We start from the raw sequence: 26,644 nt of genomic DNA on the forward strand, positions 1-26,644 counted from the left end.
CATACTATATGCAGTAACAGTAAACACAAAACAATTCATGCAATAGAAATGATCCAGACCTGCAACTGTCAGGTGAGCTCTTGATTGTGCATTACCAATGTCACATGTGTAGTGGTCACTGTCAATCTTCTCAAGCTGATTAATTGTAAGGCTTAGTAAAATGCCATCCTGATTCAATTCATACTTCTTGTTTGGCTTGATTTCTGCCATCCCTTTTCTCCACACAACCTTGTCTGCTATCTGTTCTGTTTCACATTCAAAAACTGTGGTTCCTTTCTCTTCAGTTTTTATGTCATGTAATTCCTTGGTAAATCGATTTACTACCTCTGGAAAGAATGTAAAAATGCAAATAATATATTTACCAATAAATTCATTTAATGTTGTATACCAAATAACTATATGTTGTACACTTAACTGATGTATATACAGGGTGATTCAATAATCAAGCACTCCAAGCAGTCAATGACAGGGTGATTCAATAATCAAACACTCCCACCAGGCAACGACAATGACATGGAACTCATTTCAGGAAACTGAATCAGATTGATATTTTTAAAACTCACTTCTTACTTTCAACAGCGCATCACAAAATCATCCCTACAGTGGAGCTTCCTGACTCCAATGATGTTTAAAGTATCCTACACCAATCTTTACATTGCTCGAGTTGTCTTTTCAGTTCACATGAATTATCTAAGTAGACAGGCAAGCAACCAATTCCTGTCAGCTACCTAACTGTTCTGTAACTGATCAATGGAAAATCGGTGAGAGTAATGAAAGTTGACCTTCCTGCCAATTTTCTTTCCTGATAGTATGGAGTTCTCTCACCTGCTGTTTTAAACCTTATCTCAATGATCCAGTTCAAATTCTCCATTCTCTACCTAACAATTCAGAAATTAAATGACCGCCCCAGGATAATGAATGCTGGGCTGCTAAACCATATCACTCCAATTTATAAGAATGGGGATTTAAACATAAATAACAATAAGTGGACTATGTTATGGCACAGCAGATGGTAAATGCTGAGCTGTTCAAATCCCAGAGGGAAACTTGAAACAACTGCCACAACTATTTTACAATTTGTGTTTATTTCTAGATGTGGATCTTGAAGTAAGTGGGAAAAAGACCATGGAGTCTTATAGGTTTCTTACAAAACTAAATTAAACCTTTATTAATAAAAAAAAAATGATTTTAAGCACATACATAGGTTTACACATTACTACTATGATAACTTCTGGTTCCCCTGGTTAATCTAACTCCCAGTTACACCTGCATTAAGGTAACAGTAAAGCACAGATTTAAACAGACCCAGGCAAAGTAACATGATACCCTGAACAGTCAAATTCAAAGTGAGTTTTTCTTAGCTTCAGTGCTTTGTAGATAGCAGCTTGAAGCTTAGATGCTGGAGGTTCGATCTTAAAATGCTTGCCCTCACACACAGTCTTCTCATCTTTATACATATTTTCCCCTTTGAATGCAAATTCCCACTGGGCAGAATCTTCACCTCAGCAGGCATGTGCCCGGTGAGCGTGAAATGACACACAATGACGTCAGGCGAGCATCCCAACTTCAACGTGCAGTCGCATGATAGTTCGGTAGGCGGGCGCATGTGGGAATTGGCAGTGCGCCTGCCGACAATTAAGCCTATTAAAGCCATTAAAGTATTAAATAATCTAAATTATTTGCTGCCCAACCAACCTTACAGTTGGCAGGCAGGCAAAAAGGCCAAGCAGCCTTTGCACTTTTTAGGAAACCTCAGACATGGGCGGGATGAGTTTCCAACAGCAAATAAAAATAAAATTAAAAAATTTACATCTCATTCATAACAAGTCCCTGCTCATGTGACTCTGTCACATGAGGGGACATGTTTTTTAACATTTAAGAATTCTTTACTTTTGTTTTTCAGAACTCTTCATCTCCCCCAGCTCTATGCCTCAGGAAGCTTTTCCAGCATACACACGTGCGAAGATCCCCCCTTGCCGGGCACAGGTAGTGCTGAGCGCTGCAGCATGCGTTTCACGCTAATTGGCATGCCAGTGTGAAATCGTGGTCCGGTCCCAATTGCAGTCGGCTTCCCAACTGCCCCTGCCAAGCCAGCCCGACGAGGGCAAAATTCTGCCCATTGTTTCACTATGGGAAGAATTTTGTTGGTCAGCGAGCAGGGCCGGGGCCCACTCGCCGATGCGTAAAATGACACACGGTGACATCGGGCGGGTATCCTGATGTCACTGTGCGTCATTCTGATCCTCAGTTCGACGGACGCACAGCCGAGTTGGCTGCGTGCCCAACAAGCTGTCAAAGGCCTATTAAGACCATTAAGAAAGTAATTAAAGTAGTTAAGATTGCTACCCATTCAACCTTAAGGTCAGCGGGCAGGCAAAGAGCCCAGGCGACCTTCACATTTTTCATGAAACCTCATCCATGGGCGGGATGAGGTTTCATGAAGGGTTTATTAAATTTTCAAACATTTGATAAACGTGTCCCAGCTCATGTGACGCTGTCACATGAGGGGACATGTTTAAATAATTTTCATCTGTCTTTAATAGAAACTTTCATTTGGAACTTAGTCTCCCTGAGGCACGGAGCTGCCTCAGGGAGATTTCTGCGCTCTTTCGTGTGCGTGCGCGGAAGAGAACAGGCCTCGACTCAGGGAATCCCCCCCCCAACACAGGGAATGCTCAGCGCTTCCGGGCACACGTCACGCTGGGCAGGCCTTAATTGGCCCCCCCCCGCCCCCATCCAAAATGGTGGCACAGCCCTGATCACCAATCGGGTTTGTGCCCGCCCCCATCTAAGCCCCCCCCAAAGGAGGAAAATCTCTGCCACATGTCTTTGGGTTTTACCTCTCTAATAATAAAAATCTATCATAGTACAAATTTTACCAATAATCTTTGGAAAAAATAAACACACTGTTGAACTTCTAGCTGGGTGTAACATTTCACCCCCCCCCCCTCTTTTTTGAATTCAAGCTATTCTGGTTTATTTAAAAATGCAAATGTTCCCTTTACACCTCACATTCTAAAACTTTACCCATGTTTACCTATTTAACATTTCAAATCTAGCTTATCTTCGATACATCAAAGCTTTCAGACCAATTGCCTTTAATTCAATTAAGTCGCCCACACACGCGCGCACACATCCCACTATTACTTTACTTTACAATAAATTCCAATAACAGTATGAAAATTATTATATCTTTCTGACATGTTTGCCTTCCAGGTATCAAAAATAGGCATTAAACAGTACATCATCAGCGGATCGTGACTCATGACATGGAATATATACTTGTAATGTCCTATCCACATATAGGTAATAGCATGACAAAGTTATGTGCATATGTTGCTATTGACAATAGTGGAAGGAAAAAAAGAGAAACTAAAAATATGTCATTACCATTTACAATGACAGTAGCTGTGGTTTTAGAAGTCTCTGTCCCACATGCATACTCTCCTGAGTCCTTTGTAGTGACTTGATGAATTATCAATTTGTTTACAGCTCCTTGCTGAGATATTTCATATCTATGACTCTTTCTAATTCTTTTGTCATCCTTAAACCACTTCACTGAAGAATCAGGCTTGGAGGTTTCACAGCTCAGTTCAATCTCTTCACCTACTATTGCCACTAAGTTCTCAAGTTGTTTTTTGATTTCTGCTGGTTTTTCTGAAACACAAAAGTTAATATTATTATGCATTCAACCTTCGCAGTATTGGGCTTTTTTGAAATGTCAATTGCACTGGCTTAAAGGTAGATCAGGGGAGTGGAAATAAAATGCAGAGTTCTCGCTAAGTTTTTTTCCCGTGCCTCTTAGCAATTTGTTCTTGAGAAATATGAATGGTTACTCATGAAAAAGTTACCCACTCCCATACCCGGTCTTGTATAGTTTGGGGAGGCCAGAAAGGCAGCACATAATAATTTGGTCAGTAGGAAGATCAGTAAACTTTAAAAAATAATTCTACCTTAAATGATCTACAGGCCTCCGATCCTTTATTCTGAAGAAGCAAACATGTTGAGATGACACGGAATAAAATAATTCTTTTGCTTACTTCTGCTTCTTAAGAACAGTATGGATGTAACTCCAATCAAACGAATGAAACTGTGGTCTGCTTAAGTTTGTCTAGTGATCAACAATTAATTTCAATCTGCCACTAATCTTGCTAAATGAAAACAATTTCAAATTGATAGTAATTGAGCAATTATGAAAGCACATTTTTCTCATCTGCAAAAGCACTTCAGTTTTCTAGGACCACAGTACATTATTGTGTAATTTGGTGCCTGCTTGCGCAGCAGTAATACTCTTGTATTGAAACTGCTAGTGCCGTTAAGTGCTCCTGTATGGTTTCGAAATGGATTATAACCCTTTTGGAGCTATCCCAGATCAGGAGTACTCTCTTAATAATTACCCTCAATTGAGTTTAAAACAGCCACCTCCAACACTTGTTGTGGACCTGAGTAAGTGCACTACTTCTCCCTCAAGAAAGATGATCATAAAGAGATTATCTTCTTCCAGATAGCCTTTTTAAATAATTATCAACTAGATTATAATTACCCAGATATTATAAGGGTCTGGGGGTCTCTCTTCAAAAATTGTATCTCCCCACTCTGGAGTATACATGAGAGTGGGTTCTTAAAGTTGTACACAGAATACTATGTGAGACATTATATTTTACTAACTTTCTTAAAGGACCATAACATGCAATACATTTTAAGTAGATAAGTACATTGCAATGTTAAAGATTATAGAAAGGCCGGGATTTTCTGATCCTGCCCATGGCGGGACCTGTCATAGACGGGATGGAAAATTTGGCGAACCAGCAAAAGGTCCATCAACTTTCAGTGGGAATTTCAGCTCCTGCCTATAGAATTCAGCATTTAAGAGAGACTCTTGAAATGCTGCAAACTAAAATATCTTAGAATATCCATCAAATAATTAAAATGTTACGTGAAATCCCCAAGTAGTTTAGCTGTCTGACCAGCTGGATACTAAATTCCTCAACTTAAGAAGCACTGATTTAAGATTTCATTTCAACACTTCCCCCTTAACTAGCAAAAGCTTCTCACTTTATACCCTATTGAATTGAATTGCATCATCCTTACCAACTATGGGTGTTACCTCTGTGTGTAAACTCCTCTCCTTTTTACAAGGTTATATTATTTCTTACTATTGGTCAATATTTAATTGTTGAAGATTGCCTTATTACGTAGTGAGCTTTTATCCGGTCAATAGATGTTTACAGAGTCACAGGGCAGCTTTTTCCGGTAGGCGAGTTGGGGGGGGGCTGAGGCCCGCTCGCCGACATGTAAAATGACATGGGGTGACGTCGGGCGTGCGTCCCGATGTCACTCCCCGTGTGTCCCAAGTTGGCTGCATGCCCGCCGAACTGTCGGCAGCCATGTAAGGCCTTTAAAAAAGTAATTAGTCTAATAAATGGACCTGCCCATCGAACGGGTGGGATGAGGTTTCATGAGGGATTTAAAATGTGTTTAAAATTTTTCAATAAAAGTAATTGACATGTCCCTGCTCATGTGACAGTGTCACATGAGGGGACATGTGAGGAATATTTTTTTCTGCCTTTAATTACGTTTTCACACTTGATCCGATCTCCCCGAGGCAGCACTTTGCCTCAGAGAGATCTGTGCTCTCTTTCACATGCATGCACGAAAGAGCGCACTCCCGGCTCAGGGAACCCCTCCCCCACCGCCCGCACAGGGAGAGCTCAGCGGACATCACGCTGGGCAGGCCTTAATTGGCCTGCCTCCATAAAATGACGGCGCGCCCCCAACCGGCGGCGCCGATCGGGAACCAGCCCGCTTGCATCCATTCCCGCACAACCCCCTCCAATGGGGAGAAAATGCTGCCCATAGAATCATAAAGGTCTACAACACAGAAAAAGGCCCTTCAGCCCATCGAGTCTGCACCAGTCAAGCAAGTACCAAACTATTCTAATCCCATTTTCTAGCCCATAGCCTTGTATTCCATGTCATCGCAAGTGCACATCCAAATACTTCTTAAATGTTATGAGAGTTTCTGGTTCTACCACCCTTTCAGGCAGTGAGTTCCAGATTCCCCCCCCCCGCCCCCCGGGGTGAAAAAAGTCTTCCTCACATCCCCTCTAAACCTCCTGCCCCTTACCTTAAATCGATGCCCCCTGGTTATTGATCCCTCCACCCAGGGGAAAAGTTCCTTCCTGTCTACCCTATCTATGCCCCTCATAATTTTATACACAAAAACAAGTCAGGTAGGAGTCCAAACTACATTCTTCTGATCTGTAGTCAGACGCATTATCCATTCGCTTGTAATGTCACTAACAATGACAATAATGACTTTTTACCTTTCTCAGGGAAGCGTGCTTGCACCACTGCTGTACAACATCTACACGAATGACCAACCTATAGATAGTGTCACATGCTGTTTTATATATGCTGATGACTTATGTGTCACTGCCCAAAGCACTGATTTTAACACTGTGGAGAAAACGTTTTCTGAGGCCTTGGAGGGACTAACATCCTACTATGAAGAAAACCATCTTCGCACAAACCCATCAAAGACGCAAGTTTGTGCATTCCACCTCAAAAACCGTGAAGCCAAACGCCAGCTTAAAGTAACCTGGTGTGGAGCTAAACTGACGCATTGCGAGCACCCTATCTACTTAGGAGTCACCCTTGACAGATGCCTCACCTTCAAGAACCACATCGAAAAGACAAAGGCAAAAGTGAGCGCTCGAAACAACATCCTGAATAAGCTCACTAACACAAAATGGGGAGCAAGCCCGAAAACATTGCAAACCAGTGCACTTGCTCTTTGCTATTCCACTGTCGAATACGCCTGCCCTGCATGGGAAAGATCTACTTTAAGAAGATGGATGCCGTTCTGAATGCAAACTGCCGACTTATCACAGGTTGTTTAAAACCAACAAACACCAACAGCCTATATATCCTGGCGGGTATCGCTCTCCCTACATAAGAAGAACGGTAGCCAGCAAGAAAGAGCGACTCCGTCAAACATCAGATGAGAGGCACCCTCTACATGGTCATACACCTACACCCAGCCATCTAAAGTCAAGGAAGAGCTTCATGAACAGTGTTACTCCATTACAATCAACCCCATCTGAAGCCCGCATTGCCTTGTGGAATGACCGGCTTGCCAGTCTCGAACAACGCCCAGTGATGGAAATTCCACCGGATGAAAGCCTTCCCCCAGGAGCTAATTGCAACTGGGCAACCTGTAAGTGCCTTAACAGATTTAGGACTGGTGTAGGTCGTTCAAAGGTGTCACTAAGCAAATTGGGATATACAACCGGGCGGACAACTTCTGAATGTGGAACTGAGCCACAGACTATGCAACATCTCCTGTAATGTCTATTGCTAGAGGAACCCTGCACTGTTGCAGATCTTGCTGAATTCAATAACAAGGTGCAAAAATGTATCTAGTTCTGGCTGGGCCATGTATAGATTGTCTGTGGACACGATAAGAAGACCTACCTCTTATTTTCATAATCTGCATTTTATAAAATAAGAGTTTCAAACTTTAATGAAAAGTCAGTTTAAAGCTTATTTCATTCATGGTTAGGTCATCCTAAGGCCAAAGCGTCTCTTTTATTTTCTTATAGTTCATAAAAGGATGAAGCTTATAGGAGTGACATGTAATATTCCATTTAAGTTGATTGATGATTTTCAATTAATTGATAATGATTTAAGTGGCGTTCGTATCATCTAGAGCTAGCCACCTTCTTAAAATAAAAACACTAGTGTGTACTTTTGCAGACGAAGTTGACCTTAGTATATTATGATAACCTTTTTAATATTTCTTTCCTTAAAGAATAAGTAATTTAGAATCATGAAATAGACAGAACTTAAATGTTCAGTTTTTCTTGGGACACTCCTGTGCTTTGGCACTGTGTCCTGAACAAGGCTTTTAACATTCTTGGCTATCTGATGTGCCCTTTGTAGCCTTTGTAACAGTTTGTGCCAGTACGTTTACATTAAAAGGTTTTTAAGAAATTTCAGCGAATTCCACCCTCATTTGAAATGTTCCCTATCGTGTATAACAAAGTCAGAGATGTCTGTGTTTTGTGTGCGCAAGGGCTTCTGGGTAAGGATTTAGCTCTTCCTTTGCCTGTTTAACAAAAAGTAACCATTTATTTAATTCTAAAGTATAATGTCCTAATTATATACGAATTCTACCTATTATCTATATTTCACCTAACTAATCTATATTTTCATCACATTAGCAACAGTTTATTGAGCTACTGACATCTGCTTCGACAAACAGTTAAATTTCAAAGATTTTCATGTTTTCAAATATGCAAAAAATGTCATTCAGTGTTCATTTAATTAACTTAATTTGTTTTTTATTCATGGGATGTGGGCATCACTAGCAAGGCCAGCATTTGTTGCCCAAACCTAATTGTCCTTGAACTGAGTGCTCGCTAGGCCATTTCAGAGGGCTGTGGGTCTGCAGTCACATGTAGGCCAGACCATGCTGGCAAAGACAACAGATTTTCTTCCCTAAAGGATATTAGTGAACTAGGTGGGTTTTTATGACAATGAACAATGGTTTCATGATTACAATTACTGAGATTAGCTTTTAACTCGAGATTTATTAATTGAACTTAAATTCTACCAGCTGCCGTAGTGGGATTTAAACCAATGTCCCCAGCGCATTAGCCTGGGTCACTGGATTACTATTCAGTGACATTATCACCATACCACAGCATCACAGTCTGCCCCCATGCAAAACTTAATGGCCAGAATCTTGGGGTTGGCAAGTGAGAGTGGGCCCCGCTCGGCGACGCATAAAACAACACGCAGTCACTCAGACCTACAGTTCGGCAGGCCCGCCAAACTGTCAAAGGACATTAAGGTCATTTAAATTCCAACTGAAATAATTAACTGAACTGCCTATCCAACCTTAAAGTTGGCGGGCAGGCAAAGAGCCCAGGCGGCCTTTGCATTTATCATGAAACCTCATCCACTGGCGGGATGAGGTTTCATGAAGTCTTTAATAAAAAATTTTAATAAAATTCACAGACATGTCCCAGCTCATGTGACACTGTCACATGAGGGGACATGTCTTAAAATATTTTTTTCCCTTTAGTTTGATTTTCAAAAATTTTAATAATCTCCCTGAGGCAGCTCTGTGCCTCAGGGAGATTTCTGTGCTCTTTCACGTGCTGCGAAAGAGCGCAGGCCCCAACTTCGCCTACTCCCTACGCCCGCCCGTGCCCGCTCCCATTCAACCTCCCCGACAGGGAGAAAATTCTCCCACATGATTTAAATAGGTCATACCTTTTACCATCAATGAGGCTTTCGAGCTGAGATTGCGCACATGGAAAATAACTTCTCCAGCATCTGAAAGAGCTGCCTCCTTAATATTGAGGATGTATTTTCGGCCAATATTAAATGCCTCAAATCGTTCATTGCCTTCCACTAACAGCCGATTTACAGTCCAGTAATATTCGTCAATGCTTTCATGAGAAAGAATGCATTCAAAAGATCCATTTTCTCCTTCTTTAATCTCTGTGCTCTTTAGTCGTTTTGTGATTCCAATATTCAGATCTGCAACAAAGTGGGTACTTAAAATGAGACCAACAGACATACTTGATTATTGACACTGAGGGGCCTAGGGCTTAAATAATAATCTGCACCAGTTCTGGCGATCCTACCTGACTGCAGTGAGGAATACTCTTACTCAAGTCATATGCATTACAAATACAGAATTATTCCTTGAAAAGTATTGTCAAAGAGGTTTGGTAGCAACATCTGCAAGTTCCCCTCCAAGCCACACGCCATCCTTACTTGGAACTATATTACCGTTTCTTCACTGTCGCTGGATCAAGATCCTGGAACTCACTTACTAACAGAAATGGACTACATGGACTACAGTGGTTCAAGAAAGTGCCTCACCACCACCTTCTCAGGCAATTAGGGATGGGCAATAAACGCTGGCCTTGCCAGCGACGCCCACAGCCAGTGAACTAATGAATAAACGTGAATACTATGTTTTTTGTTGGAAGGCAAAGTATTTCTTAGTATACCTGTCAGATGACAATATATGAGTCTAACGGTACATTATATGGGAGGCACATAATAATACAGACTGCCAGAGTTTTCAGCACACAATGCCGGCCATGACTCAACTGCCAACATGAGTTAGCCTCTGAATCATAAAGATTTTGAGTTCAAGTTCCCCTCCAGGGCTTGAGCACAAAAATCAAGGCTTACACGCCACTGCAGTACTGAGGGGGCACTGCACTGTGGGAGGTGCTGCCTTTCAGATGCGGGGCAGAATTTTGCCATCAATGAGCAGCGGGCAGGGCCCGCTCGCCGACGTGTAAAATGACACGGGATGACATCAGGCTGAACCCCCAACGTCATTCCACTCCATTTAAATTTTCAGGAAGGCGAGGGTGCAGCAAAATCAGCTGCAGGCCCGCCAACCTGTCAATGGCCAATTTAAACAATTAAAGGACCTGCCCATCAGGCCGGCAGGCCAGGAGCCCCAGCGGCAAATAGAAAAAACATGAAACTTCATCCACCGGCTGGATGAGGTTTCAAGCAGTGTTTTTAAAAAGTTTAATAAAGCTATAGTGTAAATTATGAACATGTCCCATCTCATGTGACATTGTCACATGAGGGGGACATGTTAGGGATTTTGTTTCCTCTATTTTTAATCTTTTTCAAAGTGGAAGCGATCTCCCTGAGGCTGCACTTTGCCTCAGGGAGATGTGCGCTCTTTCGCAATCCTCCCTGCCCGCACAGGAAGTGCACAGTGCTTCCCGCCGGATGTCACGCTGGGCGGGCCTTAATTGGCCCATGCACGTAAAATGGCGGTGCAGCCCACTTCTCCGGCGGGAATCTGCCTGAGATGTTAAACTGAGGCCATGTCTGCCTGCTCGGGTGGATATGCAAGATCCCATAATACTCCCTCACTCTTCTTTGAAATAGTAATTCCCAGTAGCCTGGCCAATATTTAAGCAGTGAGATGTCTCTTGGTCCTGAAAAGCAATATTTAAATACAAGTCTTTTTTTTCAAACATCAAATGAAAAAGGACTGAAGAAAATATGCATAGGATGATCATATGGGATAAAATAAAGGGGAAAGCGATTGTGTTTACATCAAAAAAGAATATGTTTGCCTTTCCTGCCTAACATACAAAAATTATAAAATAATTTTTTTTTGTAATTATTTTTGGCCTCAAATATGTATGATTCATATTTAATTCCATTTGTGTACTATTTTCCTGGCCTAGTCATTGGTTTGGGTTTCATGAGCTTTACGCCAAGTAAAACTTAAAATGAACTCCTGTAGCTCAGAGGCCTAAATTTGAATCCATAACACCTAAGAAACAGTTGCTAATTAGCTATTTAAGCAGCCAATATGATGGGCAGTTAACACTCACATATTTCCAACCAGAAGTGCACCACTGAAAGGAGAAAATAGTATTTTCCTGACTGGGCAACAATGGCAATGCTATACCAAATTAAATCTAAATCTTTACAATAGCTAATTTGTCCTAAACCCCTTTCTATGAGTACCTATCCATCTCTTAGAACATCTGAATTTGTACAGTTGGGTGATCACACCCCAGATTTGAGCAACGCAGAAATTGGAAGCACCTATGGATGTGGGAATGGTCACTAGCTTCAGGATCATCTTGTTCCTATTTAACAAGAATGACCAGAAAGCTTCTAGGCCCAAAAAACTGTTTGGCTGCAAGAGAATGGTGCCACTTACACTTATTGCCTCCTTACCTTGCTAAAAGCAAAATACTGCAGAAGCTGGAAATCTAAAACAAAAACAAAAAATGCTGGAAAAACTCAGCGGGTCTGACAGCATTTGTGGAGAGAAAGACAGAGTTAACGTTTTGAGTCCGTATGACTCTTCTTCAGAACTAAGAGAAGTAAAAGTGTGGTGAAATTTATACAGTTTAAGGGGGGGTGGAATAGGTGAAGCTGGACAGAAGGCCAGCGATAGGTGGAGGCAAAGGAGAGATTGCCAAATCTGTCATAAACAAAAGGTCAAAGGAGTGTTGATGGTGGTGGTACTGGCTAAAGGAGGTGCTAACGGTGACATTAAGGATGGAAAACAGAATATGACGATAGCCAGACAAGTGTAAGCACTCTGGAAAGAACAACATGAGCAAGTGGCAGACGGCCCTAGTGGGGGTAGGGTGGGGGGAGGGGACGGTGGTGGGAAAAAAGATCGAAAATAAGCTAAAGGGTGGGGATAAGACAATGGATAAAAATGAAAATGAGGATGGGTGACGATATGTCATCATTATCATCCCTGTTTTATCCCCTTTCTTCAATATTCATTTTTATTTTTTTATTTTCATTTTTTTCACTTACTTCTATTATTAATTTTTAAAAAAATAATAAAAATAACCAGGTACGGCAAAATAAACTAAAAGGTACAATTCTAAAGGGATTGCAAGAGCAGAGAGGGCCGGGGATATGTGCACAAATCATTGAGGGTGGCAGGACGGGAAGAGAAAGTTGTTTTAAAGAAAAGGCATAGGGGATCCTAGGCTTTATAAATCAAGACATGGAGTACAAAAGCAAGTAAGTTATGGTGAACCTTCATCAAACATTATGGTTCTAAGGATGAGGGACTTCAACTACTTGGTATGACTGGAGAAGCTGGGTTTGATCTCCTTAGGGAAAAGAATTATACAATTGTAAAATGGCTAAAGTACAGAATAACGCCATGCAGCTGGTCATATCTGAGCTGGTCCTCTAAAGGAGCAATTCACTAGTGCCACTCCCGTGCCTTTATTCGTAACTCTGAAAATGTTTCCTTTAAAGATAATGATCCAATTCAATTCTGAAAGCCTCAATTAATCAAGCCTCCATCACACTCTCAGGCAGAGCATACAAGATCCAAACCACTCGCCGCTTGAAAAAGATTTTCCTCATGTCACTATTGCTTCTTTTGCCAATTAGCGTAAATCTATGCCCTCTTGTTCTCAAACCTCCTACCAATGGGAACAGCTTCTCCCTGTCTACTCTGTCCAAACCGCTCATGATATTTAATGCCTCTATCCAATCTCCTCTCAACCTTCTCGAGCTGAATTTTGCCGTTGGCAAGCAGGGGGCAGGGCCCGCTCGCCGACGGACAAAATGACACGGGATGACGTCGGGGGAACCCCCGATGTCATCCCGCCCCATTTAAATCTTCAGGAAGGCGGGGGCACAGCGAAATCAGCTGTGCACCCTCTGACCTGTCAATGGCCTCAATTGGCCATTGACAGGATAATTAAAACAATTAAAGGACCTGCCTGTCCAAGGTGGGCAGGCCAGGAGCCCCGGCGGGCTTCTGAAAAAACATGAAACCTGCAGGGTTTAAAAAGCTTTAATAAAGTTTTAGAGATTTATTAACATGTCCCATCTCGTGTGACATTGTCACATGAGGGGGACGTGTTAAGGATTTTTTTATTTTTCTACTTTTAATGTTTGTACTACTTTCAGCAATCTCCCTGAGGCAGTACTTAGCCTCAGGGAGATGTGCACTTTTTCGTGCGCATGCGCGAAAGAGCACGCTCTTGCATTTGCGGAACACACCCCTGCACAGGAAGCGTATAGCACTTCCCCCCGGGTGTCACGCTGGGCGGGCCTTAATTGGCCCGCCCACTTAAAATGGCGACGTGGCCCGCTTCTCTGGCGGGGATTGGATCCCCACCCGCCGGAATTTGGGTCGGGCCCGCCCGCCCGGAAGGCAGAAAATTCTGCCCCTCTTCTCCAAGAAGAACACTCCCAACTCCAAACTTTCTAAGTAATCTAAGTTCCTCATCACTGTAATCGCTCCAATGCTTTCCCATCCCAGTATCCCAGCTGAGGCTGAACCAGTATTTTATATAAGACTTAACGTAATTTCTTTGCTTTTACACTCCATGCCCCTATTAATAAAGCCCAGTATGCTTTATTAACTGCTCTGTCAACCTTCACTCGACCATTCCTGAGATGAAAGACTTATCCTATGAAGAAAGGCTGATCAGGTTGGGCCTTTACCTAATGGAGTTTAGAAGACTGAGAGGTGATCTTATTGAAAGATATAAGAGGACTTTATAGGGTGGATACCGGGAAGATGTTCCCTTTTGTGGGGGAGGCTAGAACCATGGGACATAGTTTAAAAATAAGAGGTCTCCCTTTTAAGATGGGGATGATAAAAAATATTTTCTCTCCAAGGGTCATTAGTCCATGGAATTCTCTTTCCCAGAAAACAATGGAGGCCCAGTCATTGAATTTATTTAAGGCTGAGTTAGATAGATTTTTGCTAGACAAGGGAGTCAAGGATTATGGCGGACAGACAGGGAAGTGGAGTTGAGACCACAGTCAGATCAGCCATGATCTTATCGAATGGAGGAGCAGGTTTGAAGGGCCAAATGGTCTACTCTCACTCCTAAGTCCTATGTTCCTAACCTGTCTAACCATCTCCAATGATTTATGCATGTTTACCTCCAGGTCCCCCTGTTCCTCCACACCCTTTAGAATTATACAACAATTTTATATTGTCCCTCAGCATTTTTCTGCCAAAATGAATCACATGACATGTCTCTGCATTAATTTTCATTTGCCACTTGTCCACCTATTTCACCAACTTGTCTATGTTCTTTTGAAGTTCTACACTATTCATCTCATGGTTCACAATATGTCCAAGTTTCATATCAATCATAGATTTTGAAATTATGCCCTGTGTACCAAAGTCTAGGTTCTTAGTATATATCAGGAAGAGCATGAGCCCTTACACCAATCCCTGGGGAGCTCCACTATAAATCTTCCTCCAGTTTGAAAAACAACTATTCACCACTACTGTTTCCAGCCACTCAGCCAATTCGGTATCCCTGTTGCTACTGTCCCTTTTATTCCATGAGCTCTAACTTTGCTCTCAAGTCTGTTGTGCGGCACTTTATCAAATACCTTGCGGAAGTCCACGTACACCAAATCAACAGCAATACCCTCATCAACCCTCCCTGTTACCGCATCAAAAAAAAACTCAAGCAAGTTAGTAAAACGCAATTTGCCCTTAACAAATCCATGCTGGTTTTCCTTAATTAAACCAAGTACCCATTTGCCTCATTGGCCTTAAGTTAATGTTTCTAAAACTTTCCCCATTGCTGAGGTTAAATTAACTGGCATGTAGTTGCTGGGCTTATTTTTACACCCTTTTTGGAACAAGGGTATAACACATTTGCAATTCTCCAGTCCTCTGGCACCATCCCTGAGTCCGAGGAAGACCGGAAAATAATGGCCAGTGTCTCCGCAATTTCCACTCACTTTTCAGTATCCTTGGATGCATCTCATCCAGGCCTGCTGCCTTAACAATGTTAAGAATAGACAGCCTATCCACTACCATCCCCTTATCAATTTTAAACCCTTCAAGTGTCTAAGCTACCTCCTCTTTCAACATGACCTGGACATTATATTCTTCCTTAGTAAAGACAGATGCAAATTATTCATTTGAAACCTCATCCATTCCCCTGCCTCCATGTTCAATTCTCCCTTTTGGTCCCTAATCGCCCTCCACTCTTCTTACCATCGTTTTATTAGTTATATGCTTATAAATAGTAACAAAAATCTTCCGGATTCCCTTATGTTAGAAGTTTGAGAGGCAATCTAATAGAGGTGTTCAAAATCATGAGGGGTCTACGAACATACATGCGAACAGATGAATTAGGATCAGGAGTAAGCCACTCGGTCCCTCGAGCCTGCTCCACCATGCAATAAGATTATGGCTGATCTGATTATGTACTCAGTTCCACATTCCACCTTCCCCCCAATAACCTTTGACTCTCTCTTGTTAGTCAAGAATCCATCTACCTCTGCTTAAAAATATTCATTGACCCTGCCTGCGCCGCTCGCTGGGGAAGGGAATTCTAAAGATTCATGACCCTCTGAGAGAAAAAATTTCCACTCATCTCTGTCTTAAATGGGAGACCCCTTATTTTTAAATTGTGTCCCCTGGTTCTATTCTCTCCCACAAGGGGAAACATCCTTTCAGTGTCCAATCTGTCAAGTCCCCTCAGAATCTAATGTTTCAATAAGATCACCTCTCAGTCATTTAAACCCCAGTGGGTGCAGGCCCAGCCTGTCCAACATTTCCTTGTAAGATAACACCACCCATCCCAAGCATCAGTTGAGTGAACCCTCTCTGAACTGATTCTAACACATTTCTATCCTTTCTTAAGTATGGATACCAAAACTGTACATTACTCCTAAGTGTGATCTCATTAATACACTATATAACTGTATCAAAGCATCCCTACTTTTATATTCCATTCCCCTTGCAATAAATGACAATATTCCATTTGCCTTCTTAATCATTTGCTGTACCTGCATACTAACTTTTCCTGATTCAGTATTGCTGAAAAAAAAGACATGCAGTTGAAGCTTTTCCTCTTAGACTCACCAGGGCAGTTCGCAAGAATACCAATTATAAAGGGAACAACTATTTACACTTGTGCTGAAAAGTGGCAAATAACATTCGCGCCACACAAGTTTCAGCCAATGACCATCTCCAACAAGAAAGAATCTAACCATTGACCCTTGATGTTCAATGGCATTACCATCACCAAATCCCTCACTATCAACATCCTTGGGGTTGCCATTGACCAGAAACTGAGCTGAACTAGCCATATAAATACTGTGGCTACAAGAGCAGGTCAGAGGCTAGGAATCCTGCCTCCGCAAAGTAGCAGCAATGTGTACCGTCTACAAGATGCACTGCAGGAATTCACCAAGGCTCCTTCAACAGCATCTTCCAAACCCACGAGTACTACCATCTAGAAGGACAAGGGACCAGAGAGATGGGAACACCACCATCTGGAAGTTTCCCTCCAAACGATTCACCATCCTGACTTGGAAATATATCGCCATTCCTTCACTGTCACTGGGTCAAAATCCTGGAACTTCCTTCCTAACAGCACTGTGGGTGTACACCACATGCACTGCAGCAGTTCAAGAAGGCAGCTCACCACCACCTTCTCAAAGACAACTAGGGGTGGGCGATAAATGCTGGCCCAGCCAGCAAAGCCCACAACCTGTGAATGATTTTTTTAAAAAACTGCATGAGAAGAGAGTGCTGATTGGTTGTCAAATATGAATGGGCCTAAGGCTGGCACTTTTGGTCTTAAAGTGCCCATTTGCCTCAGATTATCCTGGAATTTTAAGGTCTCAAAGAATTTGAGCAACAGGTGAAGCTAGCCATTTCATGATGCTACAATGCAGTACCAACACGAGAGATATTCTCTACTCACAGGATGCTGCTATCAAGCCAAAATTTGGCAGATGGAGTATAACATGGGAAAATATGAACTTGTCCAAGTTGCCTATCACACAAGTGAGTAATTTGGTATATAAATTTCAGTGCCTGTGTGATGCCAAATATGTAGACCGTACGTCCCAAAGACTGACAGATCGTGTCAAACAGCATGTCCCTTTGGCTGTTCGCAACAAGCAAAGTACTGACCGTATCCAGCCAGCCAGTGCTTGCAAAACTCAAAATATAGTGTCCAACATTAGATGTGATTCTGCGATTGGACAACACTTGCTAAACAATAACAAAAATAGCTGGAAAAACTCAACAGGTCTGACAGCATCTGCGGATAGGAATACAGTTAACGTTTCAAGTCCGTATGACTTCATCAGAACTAAGGAAAAATAGAAATGAGATGAAATATAAGCTGGTTGAGGGAGTGGGACAGGCAGAGCTGGATAGAGGGCCAGTGATAGGTGGAGGCAAAGAAGAGATTGCCAAAACTGTCATAGACAAAAGGATAGAGGGGTGTTGACGGTGGTGATATTATCTAAGGAATGTGCTAATGATGACATTAAGGGTAGAAAGCAGCACAAGCAAGTGACAGATAGCCCTACTGGGGGTGGGGAGGGGAAAGGGATCAAAAAGGGCTAAAAGGTGGAGATAAAATTAAAGATCAAAATAAATGTAAAAATATAGGTAAGAAAAGAAAAATATATTTAAAAAATTAGAAATTATTGGAAAAAGGGCGATAATTTCTAATTTGTTAGATATATTTTTTTTCCTACCTATTTTTACATTTATTTTGATCTTTCATTTTATTCCCACCTTTTAGCCTGTCACTTGCTTGTCCTGCTTTCTACTCTTAATGTCACCATTAGCACATTCCTTAGATAATAGCACCACCGTCAACACCCCTTTGTCCTATTGTCTATGACATCTTTGGCAATCTCTTCTTTGCCTCCACCTATCACTGGCCCTCTATCCAGCTCAACCTGTCCCACCCCCCTCAACCAGTTTATACTTCATCTCATTTCTATTTTTCCTAAGTTCTGATGAACTGACTCAAAACGTTAACTGTATTCCTCTCCGCAGATGCTGTCAGATCTGCTGAGTTTTTCCAGCTATTTTTGTTTTTGTTTCAGATTTCCAGCTTCCACAGTATTTTGCTTTTAACTTGCTAAACAATCCTGGCTGTGCTATGAATTACGCTGCCAACCAATTTAAGATTATATGTCAGGCTCGCAGTTTGGCTCACTTATGTGTGCTAGACTCTATATATATTCACACACAGGGCCCTGTCCTTCGCAGACAGAGGGAGCAGGTCCATGCATTGCACCTTTTTCAACTAAACAAAAGCTTAGGGGACAGCCATTTCCTGGTTCATTCCCCACAGCAATGCCTTCCTGCCTGGTTTGAATTTGAACAAAAGTTTGGCTTTGAACAAAAGTTAATCGTTTCTTGATGCATTCTCCATGGCAATGCCTCTACCAATCAGAGTCTACTTGCCAATCAATCTGTACCCTCTTCTCATGCAGTGTAAATTGTTGTTCTCTTTACAATTGTTATTCTTGCAAACTGCCCTGATGAGGGAAGACGAAAAGCTTCGACAGCATGTCTCTTTTTTCAGCATTACTCAAGTTCTGTACTACTAAATGACTATTTTCCTGATTCATGTACCAGGGCACCCAGGTCCCTCTGTACATCAGAGTTCTGCAATCTCTCTCTATTTAAATAATATGTTGCTTTTCTATTCTTCCTGCCAAATTGGACAAGTTCATATTTTCTCACATTATACTCCATCAGCCAAATTTTGGGCCATTCACTTAATCTAGCTATGTCCCTTTGCATAACCCTTATGTCCTCTACACAACTTACTTTCCTACCTATCTTTGCGTCAGCATCAAATTTAGCAACAATATATTTGGTCCCTTCATCCAAGTTACTGATGTAAATAGTTGAGGCCCCAGCATTGATCCGTGTGGCGCTCCACTCATCACACCTTGCCAACCTGAAAAAGACCCACTTATCCCTACTTTCTGCTTCCTGTTAGCTAAGCAATCCTCTATCCAAGCTAATCTGTTATCCCCTACACCATGAGCTCTTACTTTGCAAAATAACCTTTGATGCAGCATTTTGTCAAATGCCTTCTGGAAATCTAGGTAGAGCACATCCACAGGTTCCCCTATATCCACGTTGCGTGTTACTTTCTCAAAGAACACCAATAAATTTGTCAAATATGATTTCCCTTTCACAAAACCAAGGGCAGAATTCTGCCCTTGTCGGGTGGGGGCGGTCGGGGAGCCAACCACTGCCTGTGATCAAGGCTGGAAGGCAATTTCACAATGGTGTGCCAATTGAGGCCCGCCCAGCATGAAACGCGAGTAGCAGTGTTCAGCACTTCCTGTTCAGGCAGGGGAGATGGGGTGGATTGCAAGAGGGGCGAGCATGAACTTTGCGCATGCGCGCAGGTGAGTGCTTGAAAATCTCCAAGGCACAGAGCTGCCTCAGGGAGATGAAGAGTTTAAAAAAAAATAAAAAAATTAAAAATGTTATAAAACATGTCCCCTCATGTGACTGTCAAAATTTCTATTTAATTGAACCTTTAATGGCCTTGACAGGCCTTTTAGTTGTCAGCGGGCACGATGCCAACTCTGGCGCACGCCCACCGAACAAAATATCGTGCGACTGCAGGTTGATGTCAGGACACTTGCCTGACGTCAATGCATGTCATTTTACGCTCGAGCGCGCCCGCCTGCCGAGCTAAAAATTTTTCCCCATATTGACTCTGCCTGGTTGCATTGAGATTTTCTTCGTGGCCCGGTATAACCTCCTTAACGGCAGATTCCAGCAATTTCCCTACAATGTTAAGATAGCTGGCCTGTAGTTTCCCGCTTTCTGTCTCCTTCCTATCTTGAACAGAGGAGTTACATTCACTATTTTCCAATCAGATGGGACCCCCTAGTTCAGAATCTAGAGGCTGAATCTTCTGGCTGACGTACGGATGGCAGAGCCCGCACGTCAGCGCTTAAAATATCGCACGCTGACGTCGCACGAGCGTCCCGAAGTCAGCGTGCAGTATCGCAATGTTTAGGTCGGCGGACACGCAATGCAGCGCAACGCGCATCCGCCATTAATTAAAGGCCTTGTTAAGGCCATTAAGTCACCAATCAACCAGGATTTTGAGGGGCCCATCCGAACTTCGGCTTGGCGCATGGGCCCAACGGACAGGTGGGTCAGTGATTTTTTTACCAAACCTCATCCAGTGGCAGGATGAGGTTTGATATCAGAATTTAAAAACTGTAAAGAAGTTTTTGTGTATTTCATTAACATGTCCCATCTCGTGTGACATTTTCACCTGAGGGGGACATGTTAATGATTTTTTATATTTCTATTTTTAATGTTTCACAGCCTTTCAGCGATCTCCCTGAGACAGCACTTAGCCTCAAGGAGATGTGTGCTCTTTTGCGCGCATGCACAAAAGAGTGCACTCTCGCAGTTGGAGAATCCCGCCCACCTGCACAGGGAGCACATAGCGCATCCTGTCGGGCGACATGCTGGGCAGGCTTTAATTGGCCCGCCCATGTAAAATGGCAGCGGGGCCAGTTTCGGCAGCGGCAATCAGCTGCCCGCCTGCCGCTGAGTCGGTCGGGCCCGCCCGCCATCAAGGGCAAAATTCTACCCTAGGAAATTTTGGGAAATTAAAACCAATGCATCTAGACAGAGTATTTGGAAGAACTGTTCCCTTTGGCCAAGAGGTTGAAAAAAGGCGACACAGATTTAAGTTGACAGACAAACGAATCTAAAGCAACATGAGAAGGCCTTTCTTTATGCAGCTAGTGGTTTAGATCTGGAATGGACTTCCTGAGAGGGAAGGCAGATTCAATTGTGGTTTTCAAAAGGGAATAGGATAAGCACTTAAAGATAAAAGGGAATATACAGGATTATGGGGAAAAGCCGGGGTAGTGGAACTAGCTGAATTGCTCGTGCAGAGAGCCAGTGCAAATGGCCGCCTTCTATGCTGTAAAAATCCAAGATTCTAAGGTCCCAGGCTTTACAATCCAAGGTAATCGCAGCTGCACCAACAACTCCTTTAATCACCCTTGAAAATGAGCAGGCTTCATGTGAAACGATAAGAAATTACGCAGTAAAGCAAAGAACCTTCAAGTGTTCCTCCGTTTGATAGGAACATTTGATCAATCCTTTTCCAGCCTTAGAAAGTGCTAAGCCATTCCCAATAAATTCCAGGACAAAGATCCAGTGTCGATCCCCTTTCTCATGAACTTTGTATGAGCAGATTAGTTGTTGCCTCAACGCTGACCTCAGAAAAACCATTCCCTTAAAAGTCTTTAATTAAAGGCTTGCTTTTTTAAAACTCCGAATGGTATACAAATATCTTCATCCATTTGTTTTTAACTACTTATTGGTCTACAAAAGACATCCAACAGCATTGCATACCTTGGATGGAGACTTTAGCACTTGCTTTGTCGCTGCCTATGTCACAAGTATACAGTCCAGCATCACTTTTATTCAGGTCATGTACTATGAGGCAAAGTGTTTTTCCAGCATGTAGTAATTCATATTTGTCACTTGAACCAAGAACCACATCATCTTTTTTCCAGACAGGATTGGCTTTGGGCTTTGATACTTCACACTCCAGTGTTATCATTCCTCTCTCTTCCCCAACGATGTCATCCAAGGATTTCATGAACACCACCGGCTTTTCTGCAATATGATAAATAGAGGACACATGCAGTAAGTTTCATTTTCAAAATCTCCTAAGTAGCTAAAAAATTAATCTTGCTTGGTGGATTGTTCTAGCAAAACTGATTTTGGTCTATGGGGATGGTAGTGTGGTGATAATGGCCTAGATTTTCAGAGTCCGGGTGACTCTGGAACCCTTTAAAAATGGTGGGCTGGTCCTGATTCTGTGATTCCCCACCCTATTCCCGGGCTGTCTGATTTTCAGGAGTGCCTTTAAAGGCTGTGGCTCCATTGCCGAGATAGGAATTTCCTATTCATCGCCAATTTTTATGCAGTCGGTACAAGTTTTTCAAGAGTCGTGGTTCACGGCCCATCAGAGGAGCCAGGAACGCCAATCTACGAGGAGACCTTTTAAAACATACCCCCTATATCACCTCATTCTCATGATGTCAGGCTCTGCCCTTCCACCAACTCCCTATGGCCCCTCATGCCTCCAATGCCAAGTTCTGCCCTTCCACCCACCCCCTATGGCCATTTCGAGCTATGCCACTTTAATGCCAACCGACCCACTATACACAGTATAGTACATTAATCATGGGTGGCTTTAATCTTCATGTAGATTGGGAAAATCAAATTGGCAGAGCCACAAGCAAGAATTCATAGAGTGTATTTGAGACAGTTTCCTAGAACAATATGTCGTGGATCCAAGCAGGGATCAGGCTATTTTGGATCTGGTAATGTGTAAGGAGGCAGGTTTAATAAATGATCTCAGAGTAAAAGATACCCTAGGAAACAGTGACCATAATATGGTAAAATTTAGCATTCAGATTGAGAGTGAGAAACTTAGAGTCAAAGAATTGTACAGCACAGAAACAGGCCATTTGGCCCATTGTGCCCATGCCAGCCTTCAAGCACCTATCTATTCTAATCTCATTTTCCAGCATTTGGCGCATAGCCCTGTATGCTATGGTGTTTCAAGTGCTCATCTAAATGCTACTTAAATGTCGTGAGGGTTCCTGCTTCTACCACCCACTCAGGCAATGTGTTCCAGACTCCAAGCATCCTCTGGGTGAAAACATTTTTCCTCATATCCCCTCTAAATCTCCTGCCCCTTACCTTAAATCTATGCCCCCTGGTTATTGACACCTCCGCTAAGGAAAAATGTTTCTTCCTATCTATCCTATTTATGCCCCCCATAATTTTGTATGCCTCTATGAGGTCCCCCCTCAGCCTTCACTGCTCTAAGGAAAACAAGCCTAGCCTATCCAGTCTCTCTTCATAGCTGAAACACTCCAGCTCAGGCAACATCCTGGTGAATCTCCTCTGCACCCTCTCCAGTGTAACCACATCCTGCCTATAGTGTGGTGACCAGAACTACATACACTACTCCAGCTGTGGCCTAACTAACATTTTATACAGCTCCAACATAACCTCCCTATTCTCATATTCTATGCCCCAGCTAAAAAAGGCAAGCATCCCATATGCCTTCTTAACCACCTTAACTATCTGTGCTGCTGCCTTCAGGAATCTATGGATATGTACACCAAGGTCCCTCTGATCCTCTGTACTTCCTCGGGTCCTACCATTTATTGTGTATTCTCTGGCTGTGTTAGTCCTCCCAAAATGCATCACCTCACACTTCTCAGGATTAAATTCAATTTGTCACTGCTCTGCCCCATCTTACCAGCCCATCTATATCATCCTGTAGTCTACAGCTTCCCTCCTCACTACTTACGACACCACCAATTTTCGTGTCATTTGCAAACTTACTGATCATACCTTCTAGATTCACATCTAAATCATTAATATACTCTACAAACAGCAAGAGTACCTGCACTGATCCCTCAGGTACACCACTTGTCACAGGTTTCCAATCAACAACCACCTTCAACCATCACCCTCTACCTCCTGCCACTAAGCCAATTTTGGATCCACTTTGCCAAATTGCCCTGGATCCCATGGGCTCTTACCTTCTTGACCATTCTCCAATGCGGGACCTTGTCAAAAGCCTTACTGAAGTCCATGTATACTACATCAACTGCACTACCCTCATCTACAGAACTAGTCACATCCTCGAAAAATTCAATCAAATTTGTTAGACATGATCTCCCCCCTGACAAGGCCAAGTTGACTATCCCTGATTAATCCCTGCCCCTCCAAGCGGAGATTAATCCTCCCACTCGGCACTTTTTCCAATAGTTTCCCTACCACTGATGTTAGATTCACTGGCCTGTAATAACCTGGTTCATCCCTACTACCCTTCTTGAATAACAGTACCACATTCGTTGTCCTCCAATCTTCTGGCATCTCTCCTGTGGCCAAAGAGGATTTGAAAATTTGTGTCAGAGCCCCTGCAATCTCCTCCCTTGCCTGGGATACATCTCATCTGGGCCTGGGGATTTATCCACTTTTAAGCCTGCTAAAACTGCTAATACCTCCTTCCTTTCAATGCTAATTTGTTCAAGTATATCACAGTCCCCCTCCCTGATTTCTACACCTACATCGTCCTTCTCCATAGTGAACACAGATGAAAAGTAATTATTTAAAACCACACCCATGTCCTCTGGCTCCACGCACATTTGCCACTTTGGTCCCAAATGGGTCCTACTCTTTCCCTCGTTATCCTCTTGCCCTTAGTATATTTATAAAATGCCTTGGGATTTTCGTTTATCTTGTCCACCTGTGTCTTTTCATGCCTCCTCTTCATTCTCCTAATTATTTTTTAAGTACCCCCTTACACTTTCTATACTCCTCTAGGGCTTCCACTGTTTTCAGCCCTCTGTATCTGCCATAAGCCTCCTTTTTTTCCCTCATCCAATCCTCCATATATCTTGACGTTCAGGGTTCCCTGGACTTGTTGATCCTACCCTTCACCTTTATGGGAACTCTCACTATTTTCTTTTTGAAAGACTTCTACTGGTCTGATTTAGACTTTCTCACAAGTAGCTGTTCCCGGTCCACTTTGCCCAGATCCTGTCTTATATTGAAATCGGGCTTCCCCCAATTCAGGACCTTTATTTCCTGTCCATCTTTGTCCTTTTCCATAACTACTTTAAAACTTAGAGTTATGGTCACTATCCCCGAAATGCTCCCCCACTGACACTTCTACCATTGGCCCGGCTTCATTCCCTAAGATTAGGTCTAGTACCACCCCTTCTCTTGTAGGACTTTCTACGTGCTGGCTCAAAAAGCTGTCCTGGATGCACTTTAAATTTTCCACCCCCTCTAAGCCTTTCACACTAAGATTATCCCAGTTAATATTGGGGAAGTTGAAATCCCCTACTATTACTACCCTATTAATTTTACAATTCTGAGATATGCCTACATATCTGCTCCTCTATCTCCCCCTGACTATTTAGCGACCTATAGTATATGTCCAGAAAAGTGACTGCCCCCTTTTTGTATTTAAGTTCTATCCAAATGGCCTCACTTGAGGAGACTTCTAAGATACCATCCCGCCTTATTGCCATAATTGACTCCTCGATCAATAGTGTAATGCCGCCTCCTCTTGAATACCCTACCCCACCCCCTTCACGCCTGAAGATTTTATACCCTGGAATACTGAGCTGCCAGTCCTGCCCTTCCCTCAACCATGTCTCTGTGATAGCAACAATATCATATTCCCATGTGTTAATCAACGTCCTCAATTCATCTGCCTGAATTGTAAGATTCCTTGTGTTAAAATAGATGCAATCCAGCCTTGCATTATTCCATGTGCCTTAACAAGTCTATATTTGCTCTGCCTTCCAGACTGACTTAGTTTCTCTTCTATATCTGGCTGTACATCACTACAGTAACTCCACTCTATACCCCATGCCCCTGCCAAATTAGGTTAAACCACTCCCCCAACACCACTAGCAAACCTCCTGCAAGGATGTTGGTCCCATTCAGGTTCAGGTGCAACCCATTCAACTTGTAGAGGATCCATCTTTATCAGAAACAGGCCCAGTGATCCAGGAAACTAAAGCCCTCCCTCCTGCACCATCTCCTCAGCCACGCATTCATCCTCTCTATCCTCCTCTTCCAATGCTCACTAGCACATGGCACAGGGAGTAATCCTTTAAGGTCTTGCTTTTTAATCTGCTACCTGACTCCCTAAATTCTTGTTGCAGGACCTCAACCCTCTTTCTACCTATGTTGATAGTACCAATGTGAACCATGACCTCTGACTGTTCACCCGCCTCCTTCAGAATGCCCTGCAGCCGTTCTGTGACATCCTTGACCCTGGCACCAGGGAGGCAACACACCCACAGCGCTGTGAACTTGGCTCCGGCTGCACTCTACAGAGGAACCTTCACGCTCACCGCTTTCCAACACAGAAAAACAGTTCTTGAGTGAGATGTATTCTGGGGCTTTCCTGACTGCCTGCCTGCCTCCCTCTTCTGACTGGTAGTCACCCATTCCCTCTCTGACTGCACTTCCTTAAGCTGCAGAGTGAGCACATCTAAAAACATGCTATCTGTGTAACCCTTAGCCTCGCGGATGCACCACTATATCTCCAGCTAACGCTCAAGCTCCGAAAACTGTTGCTCAAGGGGCAAAAGGAGAGGAAATAAATACAATAACAATTACCAGGGAAAAAGTACTAGGGGAACTAATGGGGTTGAGGGTCGATAAGCTTCCCTGTTCCTGATGGGTTGCATCCTCAGATATTAAAGGAAGTAGCTACAGAGATAGTGGATGCACTGTTCG

The 26,644-nt window shown here is 42.9% G+C and overlaps 1 protein-coding gene across 6 annotated transcripts in view; it reads right to left on the reverse strand.

Annotated features, from left to right (window-relative positions):
* Nucleotides 1-26,644, reverse strand: part of obscnb (obscurin, cytoskeletal calmodulin and titin-interacting RhoGEF b) — a 625,157-nt gene that overhangs the window by 388,722 nt on the left and 209,791 nt on the right. For all 6 annotated transcript variants that reach the window (XM_041184481.1, XM_041184479.1, XM_041184482.1 and 3 more), the window contains 4 exons: nt 21,707-21,973; nt 9,283-9,552; nt 3,391-3,657; nt 60-326 (listed from right to left, as the gene is read on the reverse strand). In XM_041184481.1, the coding sequence (XP_041040415.1) occupies nt 60-326; nt 3,391-3,657; nt 9,283-9,552; nt 21,707-21,973 (1,071 nt within the window). The remainder of the gene's footprint in view (nt 1-59; nt 327-3,390; nt 3,658-9,282; nt 9,553-21,706; nt 21,974-26,644) is intronic.

This window comes from Carcharodon carcharias, chromosome 3, assembly GCF_017639515.1.
Source record: "Carcharodon carcharias isolate sCarCar2 chromosome 3, sCarCar2.pri, whole genome shotgun sequence".
Lineage (NCBI taxonomy): Eukaryota > Metazoa > Chordata > Chondrichthyes > Lamniformes > Lamnidae > Carcharodon > Carcharodon carcharias.